Consider the following 23,403-nt stretch of genomic DNA (forward strand, 5'->3'; position numbering starts at 1 on the left):
TCCATAAAAAATTTCGTTTACAAAATACTGTTTAATTGTTTGCAGACAATTTTTCCTTTCTCTTAAAGAACATGTTTTCGAGTCGTGTTATTTTTGTCGCAAGTATACGATATGTGTTATTCTATTTGGAAAAATACTAGTGTTCTTGCAATCTCCGAATACATACGTGTGTCTTCCATAAATCCTACAATCTCGATGTGAAACTTTTCCTTTAATCACGAAAAATACTTGGGCTGATGAAGAATATCGGTAAAAACTATTCAATATACCTACGAGAAAAGTCACGTATGACATTAATAAGCCAAATTACTGTTCGCTAACTTCCTCGATTTGCAAGCTATTAGGCAGTCCTCGATTTCACAAGTGCTTGTGAAAAAATTCGTAATCAGTGGCACTGGCGGGTGAACCAATTGGTTCGCTTAATTTCACTATCAAAGGGATCAATGGAAAGGGCGAATCCTAGAGCAAACTTACCGTATGGCTGGGGCGCGGCGCCATATCTGGGTTCTGCCAAAAGGGGAGCCGGCCTTCCATTTCCGGTCGCGTCATTTTTGTGTGCACCCGATCCTGTAACAGCACGAACGTGTCCCGTTTAATTTTATACTGATAGAAATGTCCATTCAAATATGTGTATGTACAATACATTCGTGTGTATTTGTTCATAACAATTGCAACGGTAAGCAAGATCAAATTCAATTACTTTTTGTTACGCATTACACATATGTACACAGGCTGTTCCAATAATGTTGTACTTCCTTGCAGGAGGTGATTCTTTAGGTCATTTGAATCAATTTTTACTTTTACGAAAATGTTCTCCACAGTTTTGTTAAGGAGTTATTAACGAAAACACCGCGAGCCAATCAGAGCGCAGCTACGACAAGCCTCGCTGAGCGTGGCGTTGTCATTGGCCAAACTTCGTCTGCTGTGGCTCTGATTGGTTCGCGTTTTAAGATAATAACTCCTCAATGAAACAGCGGAGGACGTTTACGTGAAGGGAAAAGTTATTTCTAGACTGCGGATCTTTATGGAGGAAGCAGTAGTTAAACATTCATTTCACCCCTAATAGTCTTTTTACGTTGAGAACAACATGACAATATTCATAGATTTTTTATATTTTTCTGTTTTAAATTTCACCCAGTTAATTTCTTCATGGATGCATGAAAATCCGCAGTCTAGTTATTTCAAATGATCCGAGGAACCACCGGTTTTCAAGGAAATGCTACATTTTTGGGATGCCCTGCGTGTATAGCAGACAGCGAAATGTGATTCGAATGCTTACAATCACAAACTGATTAAATGAATCATTTGTTAATCTGAAACTTTGTCCTATGTAGAGACGAACGAATGTGTATCAACATTATCGTGCAACGTAAATGTGTTTGACGTAATTCAGTGTCACATAAACACAGTGGCGGAACTGAAGATAGAGTTACCCATCTATGATTAAACGAACGAACAAGTTGAGAAAGGTTGAAAGATACAGATGGTTATGAATGGTGACCTACTTCATCTTCCTGGTCCAACGAGTCAAACTCTCGGAAACATCGATTTGCTAGTTTAGCGTCGGAAGATGATACCTGTCCCAAGTCTACTACGGAAAAGAATGTAACAGCCTATCGGAATCAAATCTTTCGATGTGCATCTCAAATCATATCAGACTGTATCATTGTTCGAAAAGTTTCATTTCATCTCGGTTGGCTACCAATCAGCTTGTAATAATTTATTAGAGCTACAAGACAGGCGGCTCGTATCGACAAGTTTCACGTAGCTTGCTATTTTTAAGTTGAGTCTTGAGCAGTTCACGAGACGGGATATATCATCGATAATGCCTACAGCATATGTATGTGTTCAAGGTATGTATCTAGGCCCATCTGGGCAAATTCTCTAATTAGAACTGCTGATGAATATTATGTAGCGTACGGAGGATTGTCCCTACGGAAACGAAACTGCTAACTTTGAATTCGTAACGTCTAATATAGAGGTCTACTGGGGGGCTTCCTCTTATCTCCATCGAGGTTGATTTTCAGATCTACGTTGATGTGGTCGCTAACTCGAGGCATCGCATTAACCAGTTAAGGAAGAGTTGAGCTTTCTTCGGCCGAGAAGAAATCAGGTCACCGATTAATTTGTACAATTTGATTATGAGGATACTGCCCACAGCGTTGACTCTGTTTTCCTTAAGTCGATGTCAAATATCATTCCTGTGATTCAATTGGTTGCCAATAAAAAAATCAATTTACATAAAAGATAATTTTTGCACAGTCAAGTATTATACTCTAACATCTGTCTAGACATGACTGTTAAATGAAGCAGTGATTGGATATTAAAGAATTAATTTTGAACATTACACAAATTCACTGGGAAGCAATAGAAAGAATTTACTTATCGAATCCACTGTATTTTATTTATATAAAAGATTCTTTTTAATAGTCAAGTATTATACTCTAAAATCTGTCTAGACATGACTGTTAAATAAAGCAGTGATTGGATATTAAAGAATTAATTTTGAACATTACACAAATTCACTGGGAAGCAATAGAAAGAATTTACCTATCGAATCCACTGTATTTTATTTATATAAAAGATTCTTTTTAATAGTCAAGTATTATACTCTAAAATCTGTCTAGACATGACTGTTAAATAAAGCAGTGATTGGATATTAAAGAATTAATTTTGAACATTACACAAATTCACTGGGAAGCAATAGAAAGAATTTACTTATCGAAACCATTGAATTTTACATAAAAGATTCTTTTTAGTAGTCAAGTATTATACTCTAAAATCTGTCTAGACATGACTGTTAAATAAAGCAGTGATTGGATATTAAAGAATTAATTTTGAACATTACACAAATTCACTGGGAAGCAATAGAAAGAATTTACTTATCGAATCCACTGTATTTTATTTATATAAAAGATTCTTTTTAATAGTCAAGTATTATACTCTAAAATCTGTCTAGACATGACTGTTAAATAAAGCAGTGATTGGATATTAAAGAATTAATTTTGAACATTACACAAATTCACTGGGAAGCAATAGAAAGAATTTACTTATCGAAACCATTGAATTTTACATAAAAGATTCTTTTTAGTAGTCAAGTATTATACTCTAAAATCTGTCTAGACATGACTGTTAAATAAAGCAGTGATTGGATATTAAAGAATTAATTTTGAACATTACACAAATTCACTGGGAAGCAATAGAAAGAATTTACTTATCGAAACCATTGTATTTTACATAAAAGATTCTTTTTAATAGTCAAGTATTATACTCTAAAATCTGTCTAGACATGACTGTTAAATAAAGCAGTGATTGGATATTAAAGAATTAATTTTGAACATTACACAAATTCACTGGGAAGCAATAGCAAGAATTTACTCATCGAATTTACTGTATTATATATATATATATTTTAAATAATCTTGGTTCATGGAATGACACAGTTCAATTTTGGCTCAAACAAATATAAATAATTGGCGAATGAATTTACTAAAAATGATATGTGTAATACAACGATTTCGATTTTTCTGAGTAACCGAATGATGGCAGTGATAAATGATAACAGAATAACGTATATGATGTAAAGCGATCAAGAATTTCCACTGCGAACATAAAAATACTGATCACCGCTTATCTTTGTTGCAAACGTTATGGGCACGGTTGATGTTTCAGCTATCTACAGTCGTAAAACAGTTATTACCATTTGTATCTATGTACTGAACTAGAATCTTGAAAAATATTAAAATCTTTCCCGAACTTCTCCTCCTCTGTAGATAATCGGAGACTGCAAGAGCTGCCGTATTTTTACAACTATAATAGAACATAGTATGTGTATTGTAATATTGTGTGTCTATGTACCCCTATATGTATACATATATTATCGAATATCTGTTTACTTCGAACGATTCCTTTACGCGATCTTTGACTGACATATTAGCGTATTCTATAAATATTAGACGGGAATATAAGCGATCTAAAAAATGATAGTAAATTTGAAAAATGCCACGAGAAAATTACGGTAGTCTATAAATTATTAAACGAACTTGGACATACTAACCAGGTGTATTAGTTCCTTCCTTTAATATATTCTTTAAGGTTGAAACAACAACTAGAATAAAGAAAGATGTTTTTAAATACATTTCATTAACAACGTCTTCATCATTATTAATTTGACATGTAGGAAAGAATAGAGTTTGTTTAGGAAAGTGACAAAACGTTAACATCTCTCTCGGCACGTTTAAAGCATAGGTCACGAGTGACACGTATCTGGTTGTACGAGGGTTAATAATGTTTATATCGTCTGTAAATAAATTAGGCGGTACTTGCACGCCAAGTTATAAATTTAGCGAATATTACATTGTTCGATATAACAACGCATATAAAAATAATTGATCTTTCTTCGTCTGGACCACGAGATAATCGTATGTATGTGTGATGATGGGAGTGATTATGTAAGAATAGACGCCTACGGCACGAAGCAATATACTTGTTTCAATTAGATTAGCTTTCAGCGTCAAACGAGCGAAGAAACTATGTACCGGCATTGCAGTTTGGTCGTTGTAATTGAGAATCTTGTATTCGGAACTTTGTGAATCTACCCGCGTATAAGTGGTCTTCCGTCTACTCTGAGAACTTCCTCCCACGAAATCGATTGTCTCTCTTTCGATGACAATACCATCCGCCAAGTCCGACCGAGGGATTCGAATTCAGAATATTACACTCAGTTTGCAAGTATTGGGGCAGAACGGTCTTGAAAAACTGTTCGTTTATCAGCATAACGATACTCGAATGTTCAATAATTAATCTGCATGGTTACCAGTCTAACAGGAAGCTGATTGTTTACATCAGCTAATCACAGAAACCTCTATGCTTCAGTTTGATCTAAATAGAAAGGTTTTTCTACGATTCATTGAATGAAAAATTCTTAACTGATTGAGTTTGCTCGATAAACTGATTGTTGCTGAATAAATGTACGAATAAATAATTTGCATGGTTACTAGTCTAACAGGAAGCTGATCCTTTACTGTAATTAATCACAGAGACCTCTATGTTTCAGATTAATCTAAATAGAAAGATTTATCTATGGGTGATTGAATGAAAAATTGTTAACTGCTCGAGTTTGCTCGATAAAACTGATTGTTGCTGAATAAATGTACGAATAATTAATCTGCATGGTTACCAATCTAACAGGAAGCTGATTGTTTACAGCAGCTAATCACAGAAACCTCTATGTTTCAGTTTGATCAAAATAGAAAGCTTTCTCTACGATTCATTGAGTGAAAAAGTGGCAACTGCTCGAGTTTGCTCGATAATCTGATTATTGCTGAATAAATGTACGAATAATTAATCTGCATGGTTACCAATCTAACAGGAACCTGATTGTTTACAGCAGCTAATCACAGAAACTTCTATGTTTCAGTTTGATCTAAATAAAAAGGTTTTTCTAGGGGTGATTAAATGAAAAATTGTTGGCTGATTGAGTTTGCTCGGTAAGATTGATTGTTGCTGAATAAAAATGTACGAATGTTGTTCAAATGATTGTTAAGATCGATGATACTCCCTTGAAGTTCCCCTCAATTCGATGAAAATTAAAGATTAACTTGAAGCATTTCTTGGAATGGCCGATGTACACCTATATGTAACGTAGAAGGTGCGTAAGAGAGAAATGGATAAGATTATAAAGCCTTAATGTGTGTATCAAATTCCAGGACACGTTCTGCTCGGTTTTTCTGTTTCAGGCACACACGCGAGTTTACGATACGCCAAGGGTTGTCAATGGTTCTCGAGATTGTCAACGGTTCTACTGCTAAATCAAACGAATGACTTAACCCTCGACTGTCGGTATTTGATCGACAGCTATTCAGACAGAATAGTTTCTTAACTTATAGTATCAAAACTTGAATTATTCATATATTTCGCATGTAAGGATCTGGTGTATTCCATTAACAACTATTTCATTGATAGAATACAACGGAACTTGTTCATGTATCTTGGAATAACATTCCAAAATGCATATATGGATCTGGTGTACTCCGTTAATAAGTATTTTATTGACAGGAACAACGGAACTTATTCATGTAACTTGGATAAACACATTCCAAAATGCATGTAAGGATCTGGTATATTCCGTTAATAAGTATTTTATTAATAGGAACAACGCGGAACATATTCATGTAACTTGAAATAACATTCCAGAATGCACATATGGATCTGGTGTACTCCGTTAATAAGTATTTTATTGACAGGAACAACGGAACTTATTCATGTATCTTGGACTAACACATTCCAAAATGCATGTAAGGATCTGGTATATTCCGTTAATAAGTATTTTATTAATAGGAACAACGCGGAACATATTCATGTAACTTGAAATAACATTCGAGAATGCACATATGGATCTGGTGTACTCCGTTAACAAATAGTTTATTGATAGGATACAACGGCACTTATTTATGTATCTTGGAATTACATTACAAAATGCATGTAAGGAACTGGTGTAATTCGTTAACAAGTATTTCATTGATAGGACATAACGAAATTTAACACGAAAACATGATGATAACGGTACAGTTCGTCGATGGAATAGACTGTAGTCTCTCCGTAACTGTTGCATCGTCGGTTCTGTCGAGCGATAGTTCTAGCAGAGGTGATACAATCGTTGTAGTGAGAGGAAGCGAGGAAGAAAGCAGAAAGAAAGAGCAAAGGATTCGTTTCAGCTCAGCCTCTTTTAAATTCGAAAATCAAAATTCCATCTTCTTCGTTTTCCTGATTAAATTGACACCAAACACGATATAATCACGCTCATAATTACTTGTGTAACAAGCGATTGAAGTTTCGGACTTGACATTTACGATAGAGGTACACGAATTCTTAACTTCGCTTGTTACACAAATAATTATGGTCGTAACTATACAGTGTTTGGTATCATTTTAGTCAGGACAACGGGACGAATACGATGGCAAAAGTTGCATAAGAAAAATAAAAAATTAGAAAAGTTTCAATTTCAGTTGCTTCTCTTGCATTGGCGAGTTTAACCGATACTGCGCCCCTCGTTGGCTGGGTCGTCGAGCGTGTTTACCGCTTGACCCGTTCCAAGGGTAAAAATTTGGACACTTACGGTGGAGACCTTCGTGACAGTTACGGAGAGAATCGAAGTGGTCGACCGAGCAGCGATATCTTTCGTTGGAGAACGATATAATATGACGTTTCCTCTCGTTCAGGCAGTAATAAGAAGAAGAGGGGACAGAGATTTTCTTGTTGTGAAAAAAATATCGTCGTCTTTAAAATGTTGTCTTATATCGAGAGGGAACTGTGGCTCTTCCAGCTTCCAGCTTCCGGTGCAGTTGGTCTCACATGACTCGACACTCGAGTCGCATGTGGCCTGTCAGATGTTTTCCTTCGACTGGGCATGGGCTGTCACTATGAGATACTATCTCCCCGCGTCGCATCGCGTCGGACTCTCCGCCGAAACCAACACCGTATACAATCGGTCTATATTAAACCGCATTACGTACACGGCTGGCTACGTGGATGTGGAACGGGATGGCGATAGGATGGGATCGAACGGGATGGAACGGAATGGGACGAAATACGAGGCTTCCGCAAGTGTTGGTGTACAGACACTACTGATGTCGGCTAGGTTGCCGTAACCTGTATTGATTTCGAATATTCGGTATCGTGTGCCGACACTCGACGCATCGGTGCAGTCCGCTGAGGCCGATGCATCTTCATTCGGGACAGACTGGCCAGGTCTCCAGGCTCTATCGCCGTTGATTTCATTGCTCTCGCGGCCAAAAAAACCCTCATTTTTCCCCCAGCCATTTTTCGAACCGTTCCGAATGATCCCGGAACATTTCCTCCGGGTGTTTTTTCGCCGAATGTAAATTTTCACGCACACCGATACATACTGTGCGCGGCATGCGTAATTCTTTCGCGTAATTGGATTTTTCGGATCATTTAACGCGACGCTGTTGTTCAGAGCCGAATCGCTAATAAATAAGCTAATATTTATTAACCTCCCAGCGGACACGTGAAGAGAATTTCAATTTCGGATTTATATATATTGTGTATAATCTCAATACATATAAATAAAAGCAGTTCTGCTCACAAAAGAAATCAATGTTTCATTAAGCCATTACGAAATTGTAGGAAAATTATACACATAAAAATATGTAACGATTTTCTTTATGGTTTCTATGAAGTTAACTCGTGCACTAAACAACGGAATAAGTCTACTCACTTCACTAGCGTTGTTGGAATCTTTGTCGGTTGTGTTTATGGGGGGCACGTTGTTTGCAATCTTTCGTGAAGATTTCGTCTTTTTAGGCAACTCCCCGCCCAACTTTCTCTTTTCTAAAAATTTTCCTGGAGTGCTCAACGTGTACCGTAATTTCAAGAAATTGAACACTGTAAAGGCAAGACTGCCGTTGTTTTAGTTCTGAACCTGTCTAACATTTCGCATCAGTTTTGTTACCTGCTCTGTGGGTATCTACAGTGAACAGGTAATAGTGCAAGATTTGATGACACCCAACATAACGAATCATTCAAAACATTTCGAATATTGTATGTATTCTACGAAAGTAGAGCTGTTTTGTAATGTCACTGATTTCTTTGTTCTCAAGGGGAGAAACATTTTTATATGTTAAGCCATGTCCTCAGGCTGTTTCATCGGAATATAAATTTGAAAATAAAACGATGAAACAACACGAGTGGATCGATGTAACGGTATACGGATGCTTTTCTTGGCTTTCTCGTTTTGATTTGCTCAGTGAAAGCGTTGCTTCTTTTGTTCTACCGAAGGAATGGAGAGAAAAGAAATTTGAAGGGGTAGAATCGTTTTCCAGGATTGCGAGGGCGCGGGATGCGCCTTCCCATTTCTCGATAATGCAAAGATGGGGGTTCTCCGTAGTCAAAGGTACTAGATAAAAGATCAATTCAGGTCGCGATCACCCTCAAAAGTCCTATTTCTCCGTTTACGAGGCGCAATTTGCATCATTTGCAAATATAAACATAAAGCTGCGACAGCTACACACTGCCGCATAATGCAAATTACGTCTCGTAAACGTGAAAATAGGACTTTTGTGGGCGATTGCAGCTTAGATTGATCTTTTATCTAGCTCTTTTGACTACTGAAAACCCCTATCTTTGCAATCCTGGAAACGAGTCTACCGCTCTAAAGAAATACAACATCTCCGTTTCAGGATTTAGGTTTCAAAGGTATACCGAATATCCTGTAACTTTGTGATAGAAATTTGTTATACAAAATTTCCATTTTGTTGTAGAGTTCTAATTATGTTCATGGCAAACAGATTGCCGCTAGCGTACAAGAAAAGAGGAAGAACACGGAAGAAACATGGAGGAACAAATGGTCTTAATCTCGTGACGGGTACCGATGTGTGATAGGATAAATTACAAAGCTTAACAATTTCAAGAACGAACCAATACGTACAGCATTATCGATTCGAAAAATAAACTATTACAGTAACGCAAATAATCGGTTTGTGACGTCACGCGTAGACTATTCCAAACACAATCCATCTGTGTGCCGGAAGGAGCATACAATCGAGAAAATTAGGACGCTGGTCGCAGTTGTATTAAAATCAACAGTGCAACCGACAGAACTCATGCGTACCACCTTGATCCGATTCGCACAGACTGATCTCGATTCCGCAAATTCATCGAGTCTAAATTTAAAATCTCCGATTATGTCTTCCATATTTTCCAAATAAACGAACTGTTATCTGGCCGTGTTTAACAGAAACGTGCAGATTTTATGCAAGGTGTTCGCTGTTATCTGGCCGTGTTTAACAGAGACGTGTAAATTACAAATGAATTCTATGCAAGGTGTTCGACAACAGACAAAGATAATAGAACACGAAGGATTTACCGAATCTAGCGACATCGCCGAAGGTTCTACGTTTATACAACCATAGATGGATTAACGTTTTTTAAAATCATTGTTTATTTGTAAAGGTCGCATTAACACCAGGGCCATTACCGATCACAGTAGTTTACATAAACCATTAAATTGTATGGTATATACAGTGCTGGTCAATAAATATAAATTTATTAAAATAAATAACAATTTAAATAACGAGTTATTTATTATTCGAGCAAGTCTAAATGAATTATTCACACGTTTATTTATTATTTAAAATAAAATTTGCCCAACACTGGGCGTACATCGATAGTTTTTTAAAGAATTGAGTATGCGCAACACATCGTGAATAATCAAATCATCGCACAGTGGGGTATTTGGCCCGGAAAGTCGAAAAAAAACTGTTTTAGCGTTATTCATGAGCTCAAGGTCTCATAAAATAGGAAGGTCGTTGAATTTGTCTCAACGTCAGCTATAACATTATGAAATCGTAAATGCATTTTAACACTAAACCTACCACTGCCGGTCAATATGACCGGTTTTATATTTTTCTTTTCATAATTATTGAAATTATGAAGTTGCTTACGTTGAACTTGATTCGATAAATCTCTTTATCCAAACACATATTGTAATAAAAATTGCACAAGATATAAATAAGTACAGCCTTGTCATTTTTATATTCTACAACATTTTAATCGCTTTTAGTGCTCGGTAGGTTTAGTGTTAACATTTAAAAAATCAGAACGATTTATATTTTATCATACATAGAAGTTTGTACATGTTTAAGTACTGTTCAACTCTCTTTTGTTTGAAACATTTGTCAAAAATGGATAATGCAGTGCTTCCACCGAAATGCTGAATAAAATTATTTTTACATGTAGATTATATTGAAATGATGTAATTTATTATTGAATATGTAGATCACGAAACTTTTTAATAAGTAAATATAAAGTTTAAGACATTTATATGCCTTGTTACTATTAATTTTCACCAGGAAACACACGCTGCGACTGTTGATGCTCATTTCTACTTTAGTTCGAAATCTTTGGTCCGTGAAAATCTCGGACTAATTCCTTTTGCACTATCATCACAAACCTTTATCGGATGTGACGATCAATAATCTTACAAAATCGCGTCAATGAAGTTTCATAATCGTAAAAAAACTTACAGAATATCGACTGTGTTTAAACATTGATAACTATATTCATTTAGATGATAACGAAATGAAATCATCAACGCAACGGAAGAATTTACACTATTTCTTTAAAACACTTGAAAATCGCTAATGAATGGAAGCTATTTCAGAGACTGTTTAAGAACGCACAAAGCAAGCCATAAAATCTCTCGACTTTCGATGAAGTAGAGTACCTCACGGGTGTACAAATTAAAAAAAAAAAACATTACTGAAGCCTTATTCTTCAGACCATTAACTCCATCGAACGGCAAAAATTTGCAGCGGAAAGAAACGGAAACCGTTCCGTGGGCGAAGTAAATGTTCGGATTCACGAAGCAGCGTCGAAGCTGGACGCATTTTAATAACGGAGGTACAGAAACACCGAAGGAAATTTAAAAGCGGTGAAAATAGTAGGTTCGAGTCATACAGTGGCTATTGCAGGTCCACGAGACTGGATATTGGCACTCGTAGGTCTCGCGGAGGACTATGGAGATTGCTAGTTCGGATATCGTGTCCGACTGACAAACGTTCCGCCATCGACCCTCTCTCGCCATCTCTTCACTTTTCCGAGACTGGAAAAAGAAGCCGAGCCTCGCTTCTATTCTGTCGGAAATACAGCACACCTATCTTAATTTCTGGACACGTTCATTCCGCGAATGAAACGGCGAGCAGACCTCGCGTCGAGCGAGGCGATGAATTAAAGTGAAGCTCGTAAACTGTGCCCGAGTTTACGGTCATGGTGGATCGATGGTTCAACGGAAAAACGTTCGCGACTTCTAGAGAAATTTCAAATGGTAATCGCTCGTCCCGAGCGTTCCCGTGTCTCCTTTTACTTTTACATTCATTATGGAGAAGCGAGGATTTGAATTATAGCTGTTCGTTACACCGAAGACAATGTGATTTTCATTGGAATTGAATTAACCGGGATACGAATGCAATTATCTGTTATGAACCTTTCGGTTTAATGGTCGTCTAACTTATCCCAATTTGTAACTTCCTCGCCAGAAGTTGAAGGAAGGAGGTAGAGCTTTGATTGCGCGAGTAGAAGGAAGCTTATTATATTTTGCAGGCATTGTTTTATTATTAAACTTTCCTATTTTCATCAAACAGTTTACGACTGTTTGGAACTCGCTGCATACATCCAAATTAGTTCGATATACAGGACATCCCAAAACTGTTTTGGGGGATCTTAAATTCATCCTTATGTAGCCAATCGGATAGCTGGGTACACGTCTAGTGCATTTCTTTCAACAATTTTTTAATATTCTTCTAAAAATGTTACAAAACAGCTCTCGATATCCATTCTTTGTTCAGTACTATATCGATTTAGAGTCTCAAGATAAGAGTTTGCACAGAAATATTAAAGTTTTTATATTATCTGTACAGAATGGTTCAGTACATATTAGCGCATCATTACCTATGATGTTTTTGAAAGTATGAAATAATTTTATTAAAAGGTTCCAAAAGGATCCGAAGAAAAAATAAAATTGTTTTGATAATATCTCGTTAACTATTAGATTTAGGACATATGAAGGCCAACACTTTTGTACTCAGAATTTGATGCTCTATCGATCTATGATATAAAAAATAGGACATTCTATTTAAAAAAATGAGGATGACCTTCATATCTCTAAAAAGAATTACATGAAAACAAATATCTTTTTGGTATCGTATGAGCCCCATTTTACCATTCAGCTTTGTCCTTCAGACATTTGACGTATCTTTAAAAACAACAAGGATATTTGAGGTGGCAGCGTTAGGCGACTCACCCTGTATGTATAGACATCTCGAATTTAAAAAATTTTTCAACAGTTTTGAATCTCATATACTGAATTTTGCTATAAATGCATAGACATCCGCAGTCTAATAATAACTAAGCATATAAAACTCGTATTACAGTTTATTTTTATGAAAATGATACAATAGTAAGACAAGTATGACCATGCAAAAGATCGTTAATTTTTACTGATCGTTCCGTCAATAGTTTTAAGACAAAGGGGTGGTTTGCCAGAAACTGACGTCAATCCTCATAAACGTCAAGCGTCTACGTGATTTCACCGTCCGCCATAAAGCTAACGATCCATTACCCGCCATAATGTGGCTTGTAACTTTATAAATTGCCCTACGCAGCCCCTTCGGAGACTATTAAAATCGGATATTGGAACCGCTGGGCTCTCCTCAGGTAGGTTAACGAAATTTTGTTATCACACGCCAGAGCGAGCTACGACGGCTACATTAGCCGAAAGCTCAATCTTGGAATGACTACGGAATCCCACCGGATAGTAAATGTTTCTACAACCATTATCTTTATTCTTATTTCAAAATATTTTTTGATTAATTATATTTTAAACTATTTTATCAAGATTGTTCTTAAATGACTGATTTTGGTTTAACCAAGGTATTACTACAAATATACATAAACTGAGTACACATACCATGGCTCTTATTAATATTCGGATACTCCTAAAAAGACGACAGCTTTTTCATTATTTTATTTTTTCGAGAAGTTAGAATAATTAGTTCAATACACGACGTGATACAAATTTTGAAAATATTCAATTGGTCGGAATTGCAGAGAAAATAGTTTGAGAACAGTTGTTTTTTTACTACATTTTTATGTGGGCTTGTGTCAATTATACGCATTATGAAAATGTTATGAGAATCAATTAACGTTGCATCGAACCACAAAGTCTAAAGGTGGAACTATTTTAAGTAATCTTATCATTAGACTGCGGATGTTTATGCAAAATAACAATGGTCTGCATTGATTGTGGGAAGCAGGAATAAAACAAAAATTGATTTCATCCCTTAATAACCTTTTTACATTAAAAACAACATTGCGAGATTCTTAAAGTTTTCTCATGCTTCACTGTTTTATATTTCACTCAATCAATTTTTTCATAAATGCATAAAGAGTGTACGAATATTAACGGGAGTCACTATGTATAATAAGTAGACTGCGGATCTTTATGCATTTATAGGAAGATTGAGTAGATGAAATTCGATGTTGTTGGAAAATTGAAAAAATTGAAGCCATCAATATATTTGACTTTTCCTCTATTAAAATCATTAAGGGAAGAAATAACATTGAATTTGGTTTCTATTTCTTGCAATTGAGGCAGACAATTTTTATCTTGCATAAAGATCCGCAGTCTAACAATAAGTAATGGTCATCCGTCATAGGGGCGAATCTACACCACTGAATCGGTAGACATTTGTAAAAGAAACTTGTCGCAAAATTGTTTATACCAAGGCGAATTGTTGTTAAAGTTTTTTGCCAAAAACTTTAACAGCTTATACCTTGATAACTAGACGACGGATATTTATGCCAAATAAAAACTTTCTGCCTGAATTACAACAATCTAGAGTGAAATCAAAAATCTTCTTTTTTAATATGTTTGACAGGTTCAAAATAATAGAACAGTATTATTTAATTCTTCCAATGTTTTCACTGTTTTCAATTACACCTACTCATTTTTGCCTATCGGTAACTATTGCGACATATGATTCCTTTCATACTTTCTTCTTCTTGATGAGTCAAAGGTGTTGATAGGAAAAGAAACTTTAATAACAATTTTCTTTCAAGTTTCTTTTACGAATGTCCACCGCGATCCAAAGGTGTAGATTTACCCATATGACAGACGACCATTACATTTTATACACTCCCCCTGTACATAAAGGAGGTATTTTTTTTTTCGCGATCGCACTATTTGAAAGAATGGTAATTATTTTTCTCGGCGCACAGGTTCGATCAATTTCTACACTAAATGAATATAGCTTGAGGGGCATGAAATGTCATGACATTTGTTGTCTAAGGCAGGGTCCGCTAGATAGCCTTACTGATGAGTCCTCTAGCGGGCCTGGGACGAAACACTCCACCTTTGTTTTCCTCCAATAAAATAGCATTTGGCATCTTGCTGATTCAAACCCGAATCGGAAGCGTTATTTGGTTCGAACCCGGACTATAACGTTTCATGCCCCTCAAGCTATATTCATTTAGTGTAGAAATTGATCGAACCTGTGCGCCGAGAAAAATAATTACCATTCTCCCCCTGTACATAATTATAATAGAATTATTTCCGTGTACGTTCCGTGGTCGACGGGTGGTCTAGCGATTTCGAGTGATTGCTGTTGCATGCGCAACGAGAAATCCGATGTACTCGATCCCAAAACAAGTTTCCTGTCCCTTTGTTTCGTTTCCGAAGCGAGTTGGAGTGTCTCTTCTCCGGGCGTTTTACGAAGGACGTGTTGCCGGGTACGGGAACGAATGATGACAAGGTCCATTTTGCTGTATCGACCTCCACCGCCCTACACCGTCGCTACGCAGGCTACCGCTGCGCAACCCCATAAAATGCTGTTGCAACGCGTCGACGACTACCACATGGGTTCCTGTTTCATCGCCGACACAGAATCAGAACCAGAACCATAAACGCGGACCCTAAGTGGATTGGATGATCGGGTACAATCGGACACTCGTGACTACTAAATGTACTAATAACTGGCCTCGTTAATTAAGCCATCGTTTAATCAATTGTGATACTGATGCACACGGTATAATTTCTGCTCGCGGAGTACCGAGCATTTCTGATGCGGAATGTTCATATTTATCTGGATATGTGTGGCGTAAGCTACGTCATTATTAGACTGCGGATATTTATGAAATTATGGCTCTTGAAAATTTTCAAAAAATGCCAGGATATGAGCCGTTTATTTTGAAAATGGCCTGAAGTCCATTTTCGAGAAAAATCAAGCTAGCTATTTTAATATTTACATTTCTACGTCATCTTTTCATTGTGAAGCAAATTGTAACTAATATATTTAAAATCACAAAGATTTTGTAAAAAGGAAATTAGCTGGTTAATAGAATGATACAAATTTTTATTTTGAAAGTGGCCTAAGTCCATTTGTCAGTTGTTTGATGTTAAGGTAGATGCGTTTTTTGAGAAAATGAACCATATAAAACTTTTCTATAAGATATCAATGGATGAGAATGCAGAATTTAAAATACTGAATTTATTACCACGTCGGGGTAGACCAAGGAAATTCAAAAATATTGTGCGACACACCATTTTATAAGAATATAAGACAAATTACAACAGCGAAATACAAGCATGTGATAGACTTACTGCTTTACTTAAACGTTTTCATGTTTTGTAATTAAATATAAAGTAAATTGCATATTATTTTTTCAATATGAAGCATTTTAAATTATATTGGATGGACTTGGGCTGTTTCAAATTTTATGACAAATCTAGTTGTTAATTTTGAAAGTGGCTCAGTCCATTCTTTGTAAGAAGACACATATTATTTACATAATAATTGCTTTATTTTAATAGGAATTAAGGAGTGTGTTGCATTGGTATCCTATACGTATATTTTTAATTTCATTGAAACGCAAACTTTTAAATATCTCAATTTAAGCTTAAATGAACCCAGGGGACTTTCAAAACAAACGGTTCATATAAAATATGACAGAATTTAGAACGATTCTAATTTATTTCAGTTCTAAAAAGGCTACTACCACGGAAAATAAATTTTATCTGATTCGAGTTTCTTAAAATTTGTCTACAGAAATTGCAAATTGCATAAACATCCGCGAATTTTAACCATGCAAGCTATCGTGTATAAATTTTCTACCATTATTATGATCTTATCATTGTAATATATACAATAATTCACATAATTCACTTAGCTAGAATCTGAAGTTTAAAAAAGATTGAAGCTTCAGTCTAGCTGCAACGCTAAAAGGATTACTAGGTGACGTGTAATGAAGATTTTGGAAAAATTGCATTCGATCGGAATTGTGAAAAAGTAAAAGTCGGTTTGTACAACCTTTTATTTGAGCCTATAACGAAAATTTAAAAAATGCATCCTGTAGATTCATATAGGTTAACTTGTATAATTGGTTTACGAGTTATAAACGATTAAAAATTGTGAAAATTGCCGAATATAATCGAATAGCATACCTATAGTATAATGTTACAATAACTGCGAAAGATCTAAATACTTATATAATTTTATGTCGTGCAGAGAGATCACATTAATATCCTATATGGATCCTCGATCATTATTTATTATTTCAATTACATAGTTCACTATTACACTGCTATTTACCCTTCAATCCGTTGTCGAACTCTATTTAATTTCGATAATTACCTGTCCCGTTGTTTATTAATTATTTGAAGCGCGGACATTATTACATGAAGTTTATCACTCGATTAATGATTACAAGCATCGAATTACGCCGAATGTCTACCTAATTGCCATCCAGTTCAATACGTTCGCTTCAGATAGATTGCCGAGATCAATTTCCCATGAAAGCTGACACAGAATTTTGCGGTGAAATACGAGTCTTGGTATGGTTCAAATATAATCTTAGGTAATACGTTAATAAATTGTGTAAACAAGCTCTCCGTAAACTACCACGACAAATGTGATTGCGACGGCACATTAGAATATGTATCTCCGTTTCTGTTTTCTTAAAATATTGTCGCCAAGGATCTGTAGGATTCTAAATTGTGACCGCTTGATCTTGGTATTTCGTTGAAACGATAGTTTGCTGAATTAATAGATTTTATTCAATAACATGATACGTTACCTCGAAAATGGCAAAAAGTAATAGAACAGAATGGGAAGCATGTTATTGGATAAATCTATGAATAAATATCTTGAATTTTTATTTAAAAACGTTACAAACTATCGTTTCTGAATCGCATACTGAATCTTGGTAGAACAAAATACTTGCAAAAGTTCAACAAGATATTTATTTATTTTATAGTATAATCATAGATAATTCCTCTAAAACCGTTTGTATAAATTTATAACTAGGGGTAAACTGTACAATGATTGGCACCCTAAGCCAAAATCGTAGTGAAAATCTTTTTATCTTTTTTTAAAATGTTTAAACGAGCTTAACTTTCTATCATTATAAGCTAATAGACATTTTTCAGCGAAATCAAACAGTTTCACGAGTCATGAATCTTTTATCATAAAATATATTCAGTGAATAACAATCGTAACACAAATAGTACAGTCAGTGGCATATTTGCGAACTGTCTTACGCGGAACTCTGTTAGGAAAACTTACAACGTTGCTTTCAAATATAAATAAGAAGCAATAAAAAAATTATTTTCAAAACCAGGAATTCTTAATATTTGTCGTTTAAATCAAAAGTGCCAATAACTACTGCAGTGCCAGCAATGGTACAGTTTACCCTACACAAACATCCACAGTCTAATGATCATTCAATTCAATATTCAAGCCACTAATTCTAAAGATATTCAATTAAACCACTAAAATTATATCGTGTTTAGTCTTGTTTTAATCAGAAAAATGTCACAAATATATTGGCGAAAGTTTCATTAAAAAATAACTAATAATAAAAAAGATTGAATATTGGTGTTACATTGTGAGGACGCACTGGCCTTTGAACTGTGCCGACGACTGCGACTCTCTGCGTCGCATTAGTAGTGGTTCACACCGATATACCCGAGTCGAGATCAGATTACTAAAGTGGAGGGGATATTTTTTTGCTTTACTGTATTTACTGTATATCCAAGAATATTCGGGATTCCCAAGCACATTAAGGCTCTCGAATATCCTTGGAAATCCTGAATTTTTCCAGGACCCGACTCGTCTCACCTTCCTAACCCGCCACGACCGTCAAGTACCCGAAATTTTGTGCTCCTCGCACCCCTCTACGTGACACAGCTTCAAAAGAGCTTTCAAGATTTATCTGGACGATCGTGACAACCGTAAAATTAATCGATTCGCATGGATTGGTTACTGCTCTCCCAGCTCTCAGCGTTGGACTGCATCGGTTGGGTCGGGCCGGGTCGCACCGGTTGTACGCAATTTTTAGCTATCGATGAACGAAAGCAACAGGTCTGATACGATACGAGAAACGAAATTTCTCGTGTTCCTGCGAACATTTCCACACGACAAATATTTCCGATATATCGAAGACGTCTCCAACTTCGCTAACGTGTAACTTTCACTCTCGAAATAGCTTGAAACGGTCGTCTTTAGTATTGGGGGGTTGGTTTCTATCAAATCTGATTGATAACAGACTTGTCGGTCTAGAGACACGTACTATGGACAGTTAGAATTGTATTTATCACGTGAATATTATAAATAATCTGCATAAAGTAAAGGAATCAACAACTTCAATAATATTTAACGTTGTTTTATCTCGATTTTTAATTTCAGAAAATTAATCATTAGGTTATATCGTTATATTGTTGTCAACCTATTAAATATATTAAGAGACAAAATAAATTTCTATTTCACTTCAGGCTGTGCTTCGTATTTTGCATAAAGATCCGCTATCTAGTAATCACATTTTGTTCAATATCGATTGCTTTGAATTTCCCTGTACAAAAATTGTTTACATAATCTTCTACGATATAATGATGGGTAGTAGACTGAGGATCTTTATGCATTTATGAAGAAATTGGTTAGGTGAAATATGAAATAGTACCGTTGCTTTTAATGTAACAAATCGAAAGTCGTTAGGGAATGAAATCGATATTTTTATGTCACTCCTGCTTCCCACAATCAATGCCAAACATTTCTATTTTACATAAAGATCCGCAGTCAATGATGGGTGATAAGAAATGATACCGTTTGTTACGTTATCATTGCGCGAATAATGGTGTAATTATTCGCGACCTGCAAGTAACCACCTACCCAAATAGATTGGGAGCTTTACTACCTCAAATTAACGTGTTAGAACAATGTAGAAGAATTTCTGATACAGCTATTCCAAACCAGCGATTAATATGTATAGCAATTAAAGAGTCGCTATGTTAATTTCCTTTATGCCGTAAAATAAGGACACGAATCTTAACCTCCCTTTCTTAAGTGGTGGGTAACCGATTGTTAATCGATTCATCCCTGAACAAGCGGATAATTAGAAGCACACGCGACCCCGTCATTTCCAAATGTCGATTACATAACATGACCAATCGCGACCTAGCCACTATACCCTGCGGTTAATTAATAACGTCATGTGTACGTAGTAACTCATTGCTGTGTTTCTCTGTGAGCCTGTACAATGTGTTTCTGCTTCTGAACGACCTGTGCTACTACTATCGTTCATGATCTTTCCTCTTTGACCAATTGCTGGGAGCGGAGAGATTTACACGTTCCCATTTATAATATAAATATTAACATCAGTCATATTCAATGCTAGGTTTTAGGGGAACTAATCTGTTACAGGTTGAAATAGTTACGGAACGTTAGAACACAATGGATACTTGATTAGTCACAGTCCGAGGAAAGAAAAAATTTTTATAGAAAAAGCAATGCTGATGATAGATGATCGAAGTTAATGAATTATTGATTATTTATTGGTTAGAATTAGACTGCGAATTGTATACGTTTATGGCAGAAATGAATGCAACTCAGAACTATAGAAAGGTTAAAATTATTATGGTTCAAATTGACACAGACAATTTTTATTTTGCATACCGATCCACAGTCTAGTTATGATAAACCATTATACATAAACTGAAAAAATTTTTCAATTTAACAAATGAGAAATCCGACTACTGTGCTATCTAATTGGCCTGCTTACTTTCAGAGGAAAAGAAGTACTCGCGAACGAACTGAATGTGAAACCAGAGATTTTTAACTTTATCAAATATAATCCTGTAGATTTTGACGAGAAAATGCCGGGAATCCAAGTTTCAATATTAGGAATCCGCTGGTTCAAATGTTATGCGTGATTAAAGTTGAGCGATTTTAAGCGTTTTTGACAGGCAAGGCCGCCGCCATATTGGTACCCACGCACGGATCTAACTCTGACCAACCTCCTCGCATCTGCGCTCATTGGACGATGTCCGAGTGCACATCAAAATGTCTCTGCCTGTCAAGAACACTTCAAATCTCTCAACTTTATAGCCGCATAACTTTTGAACCAGTAAACTCCTAACATTAAAGCGTTGATTTTCGGCATTTTCTCGACGAAATATACAAAATTACATATAAGCAATTAAAAAATTTTTGTTTCCGGAGATGAAGTTCGAGCTAGGCCGCATCGAGGTAAAAAATTTCATGAAAAATGGCACGCTCGGACATTCGCGAACCTAATGCTTCGTATAGACTAGAACATTCCGACGAACTGCGCCGCGAACCGCGCCGCAACCCGCGCATTTCGACAAACATTTCGACGAACGTTTCGACGAATGGCGATCGGAACGGATTTGTGTTATTTCCAGATTTTCTTGCGAACAACTATGGCAGCTGCAGCGGTATATACTACACAAAGAAATACAGAAAATGTTGGCACTTTATTTAGATGTAATGTTCAGGTCTCTATGAAGCATCAGATTCGAGATTAAATGACTTGAATTTTTGGATATTTTATGACATTTCGACGAACATTTTGGCGAACATTTCGACGAACATTTCGACGAACGGTGCCATGAACGCCGCCGCGCGGATTTTTGCGCGCACGAACGCGAACGGGCTGGCACTTACAAATCTGTTTGCAGGACAGATAGCATATCCTAAATATTCATAATATAATTTATAAATCTCAAGAAATATACATAAATTTATAAACAAAGACATCGGTGATTTAAATTATATATTGTAGTAAATTAAATTAAATTGTAATTTGTCTCAAATTATTAAAGATGCCCTTGCTATGAAAACATTGCATTTTTTTCCCTGATATTTTACGCGAATTCTGAACATTTTCGGTAATCTTGCACACCCCTGCAGAAATCCCGAAAAATTCACGGGAAACCCGAACACCACCGGAAATCCCGAATATTCTCTGAAAAAACTCAGGATTTTTGGGATCCCGTTCCGACATGATACGAGGCTTCCCATCTCGTTCCCGGCATCGGGATTCGGGAATTCCCGGGTTTTAGCGGGGTTGCCTCAAACTTTTTCTATAAGAACTCTATTCCTCTCGATATTGAATAAAATGTGTGTCTCTTGACAGTAGCAGCATCATCGCGCAGCCGAATGACGTTCGTCGAAATGTTCGTCGAAATGCGCGGTTCGCAGCAAGGTTCAAGGCGCTGTTCGCGGCGCGGTTCGTCGAAATGTTCTAGTCTGTACGAAGCATAATATTTGTATGGTAGTCGAACGGAGAACATTCGATGGCCGCGCGTGGTGTCTTGTATCTGTCCGAAGGTAGCAACTTTGGACGGCGCCGTTATGAATCACTGAGGTAAGGCGCGGCGAGGCGAGGCGAAGTGAAGAAGTGCGCGCGAACACGGATCGGAACTTTCTTAATCCCCAGAGAGTTTTTAATCTCCTATCCATCGCTCTTCCAAACAAACTGACGTCCCATCGATCACCGTGTCTCCGATAATACATAACCGATGATAGGTTCACAAACGACGGCCATCGAGTGGTTCTGTAACAGACTCTCCTACGTTCGTGAAATCGTACCGATTATTATCGATCGAGAAAAAACTCCGCCCCGATACACGACCCTCTAAACGTCACACACTACGTCAGCCACTGTACGCATGTCATACATCACTAGCTTCACTCGGAACGAAAATCTTTCGTTTATAGCGCGCTAGTTTGGTACTGTTCTGTCGTTCGCTAAATCAGAAATTTTCACCCTTTGCAGTCGGAGCTATTAGGCATGCAAATAAGTTCTTTCCCCCTTTTTTTCAAATGCAAGATTTTATTACATTCTACGCGCATGAAATGTAATAAAATCTTGTCTGGTGTGACTCCCAATCTTTCTGCCAATTCTTCGTGCGTCTGGGTCGGATTTTCGTCGAGCAATTCCTCTAACTGACCGTCATCAAACTTTCTCGGACCTGAACGATCGTTCTCCTCCAAATAAAAATTTCCTGCTTTAAATCTTTGGCACCACTTTTTGCGCGTTCTGTAAGATACAGCGTTCTCTCCCAGTGCCGCACAAATTATTCCAGAAGCTCCAACAGCTGATTTCCTAAGCTGGAATGCAAAGAGTAAGCAGTGACGCAAATGATGCTTCTCGCACGCCATATATTGCTTGCTGGAAACTCTTAGAGCGTTCATCGCGACTCTTCTTAAAACTAAAAGAACGCTCTTTCTTTCCGAGAGAGCTCTTTCGGAAATTATGATCCCACGAACTTATTGGCACGAATATTTTAACTCGACAATTAAACATTTCTTCCGACCTAGAATAATTCCATTGTATATGATTTTTATCGTTTAATGGCTATGAAATTGATGTAACATATAAAAAATATTGTGAATAATGGTACAGCCATTTTTAGTGGTGACTCTGAGTCACCGCTATGTGTTAATGTACAAAGCGTCTCGGAAATAACTAAGTCTGGTCTTTTCAACGATCGGAAAGTTGATGTCTTTCGTCATCAAATATAATCATAGG

The 23,403-nt window shown here is 36.5% G+C and overlaps 1 protein-coding gene across 3 annotated transcripts in view; it reads right to left on the minus strand.

Moving 5' to 3' along the window:
• Sm (heterogeneous nuclear ribonucleoprotein L) overlaps positions 1–23,403 on the minus strand; it is a 377,399-nt gene that overhangs the window by 26,330 nt on the left and 327,666 nt on the right. Inside the window, exons 7-8 of one of the 3 annotated variants that reach the window (XM_076441779.1) lie at positions 4,058–4,108; positions 475–567 (exon numbers count right to left, since the gene is read on the minus strand). The exons of 1 other annotated variant lie outside the window; for it this stretch is intronic. In XM_076441779.1, coding sequence (XP_076297894.1) covers positions 475–567; positions 4,058–4,108 — 144 coding nt within the window. The remainder of the gene's footprint in view (positions 1–474; positions 568–4,057; positions 4,109–23,403) is intronic. One more of the 3 variants, XM_076441780.1, reaches the window with a different exon arrangement.

The sequence above is a fragment of the Lasioglossum baleicum genome, chromosome 17 (genome assembly GCF_051020765.1).
Source record: "Lasioglossum baleicum chromosome 17, iyLasBale1, whole genome shotgun sequence".
NCBI classification, from domain to species: Eukaryota; Metazoa; Arthropoda; class Insecta; order Hymenoptera; family Halictidae; genus Lasioglossum; species Lasioglossum baleicum.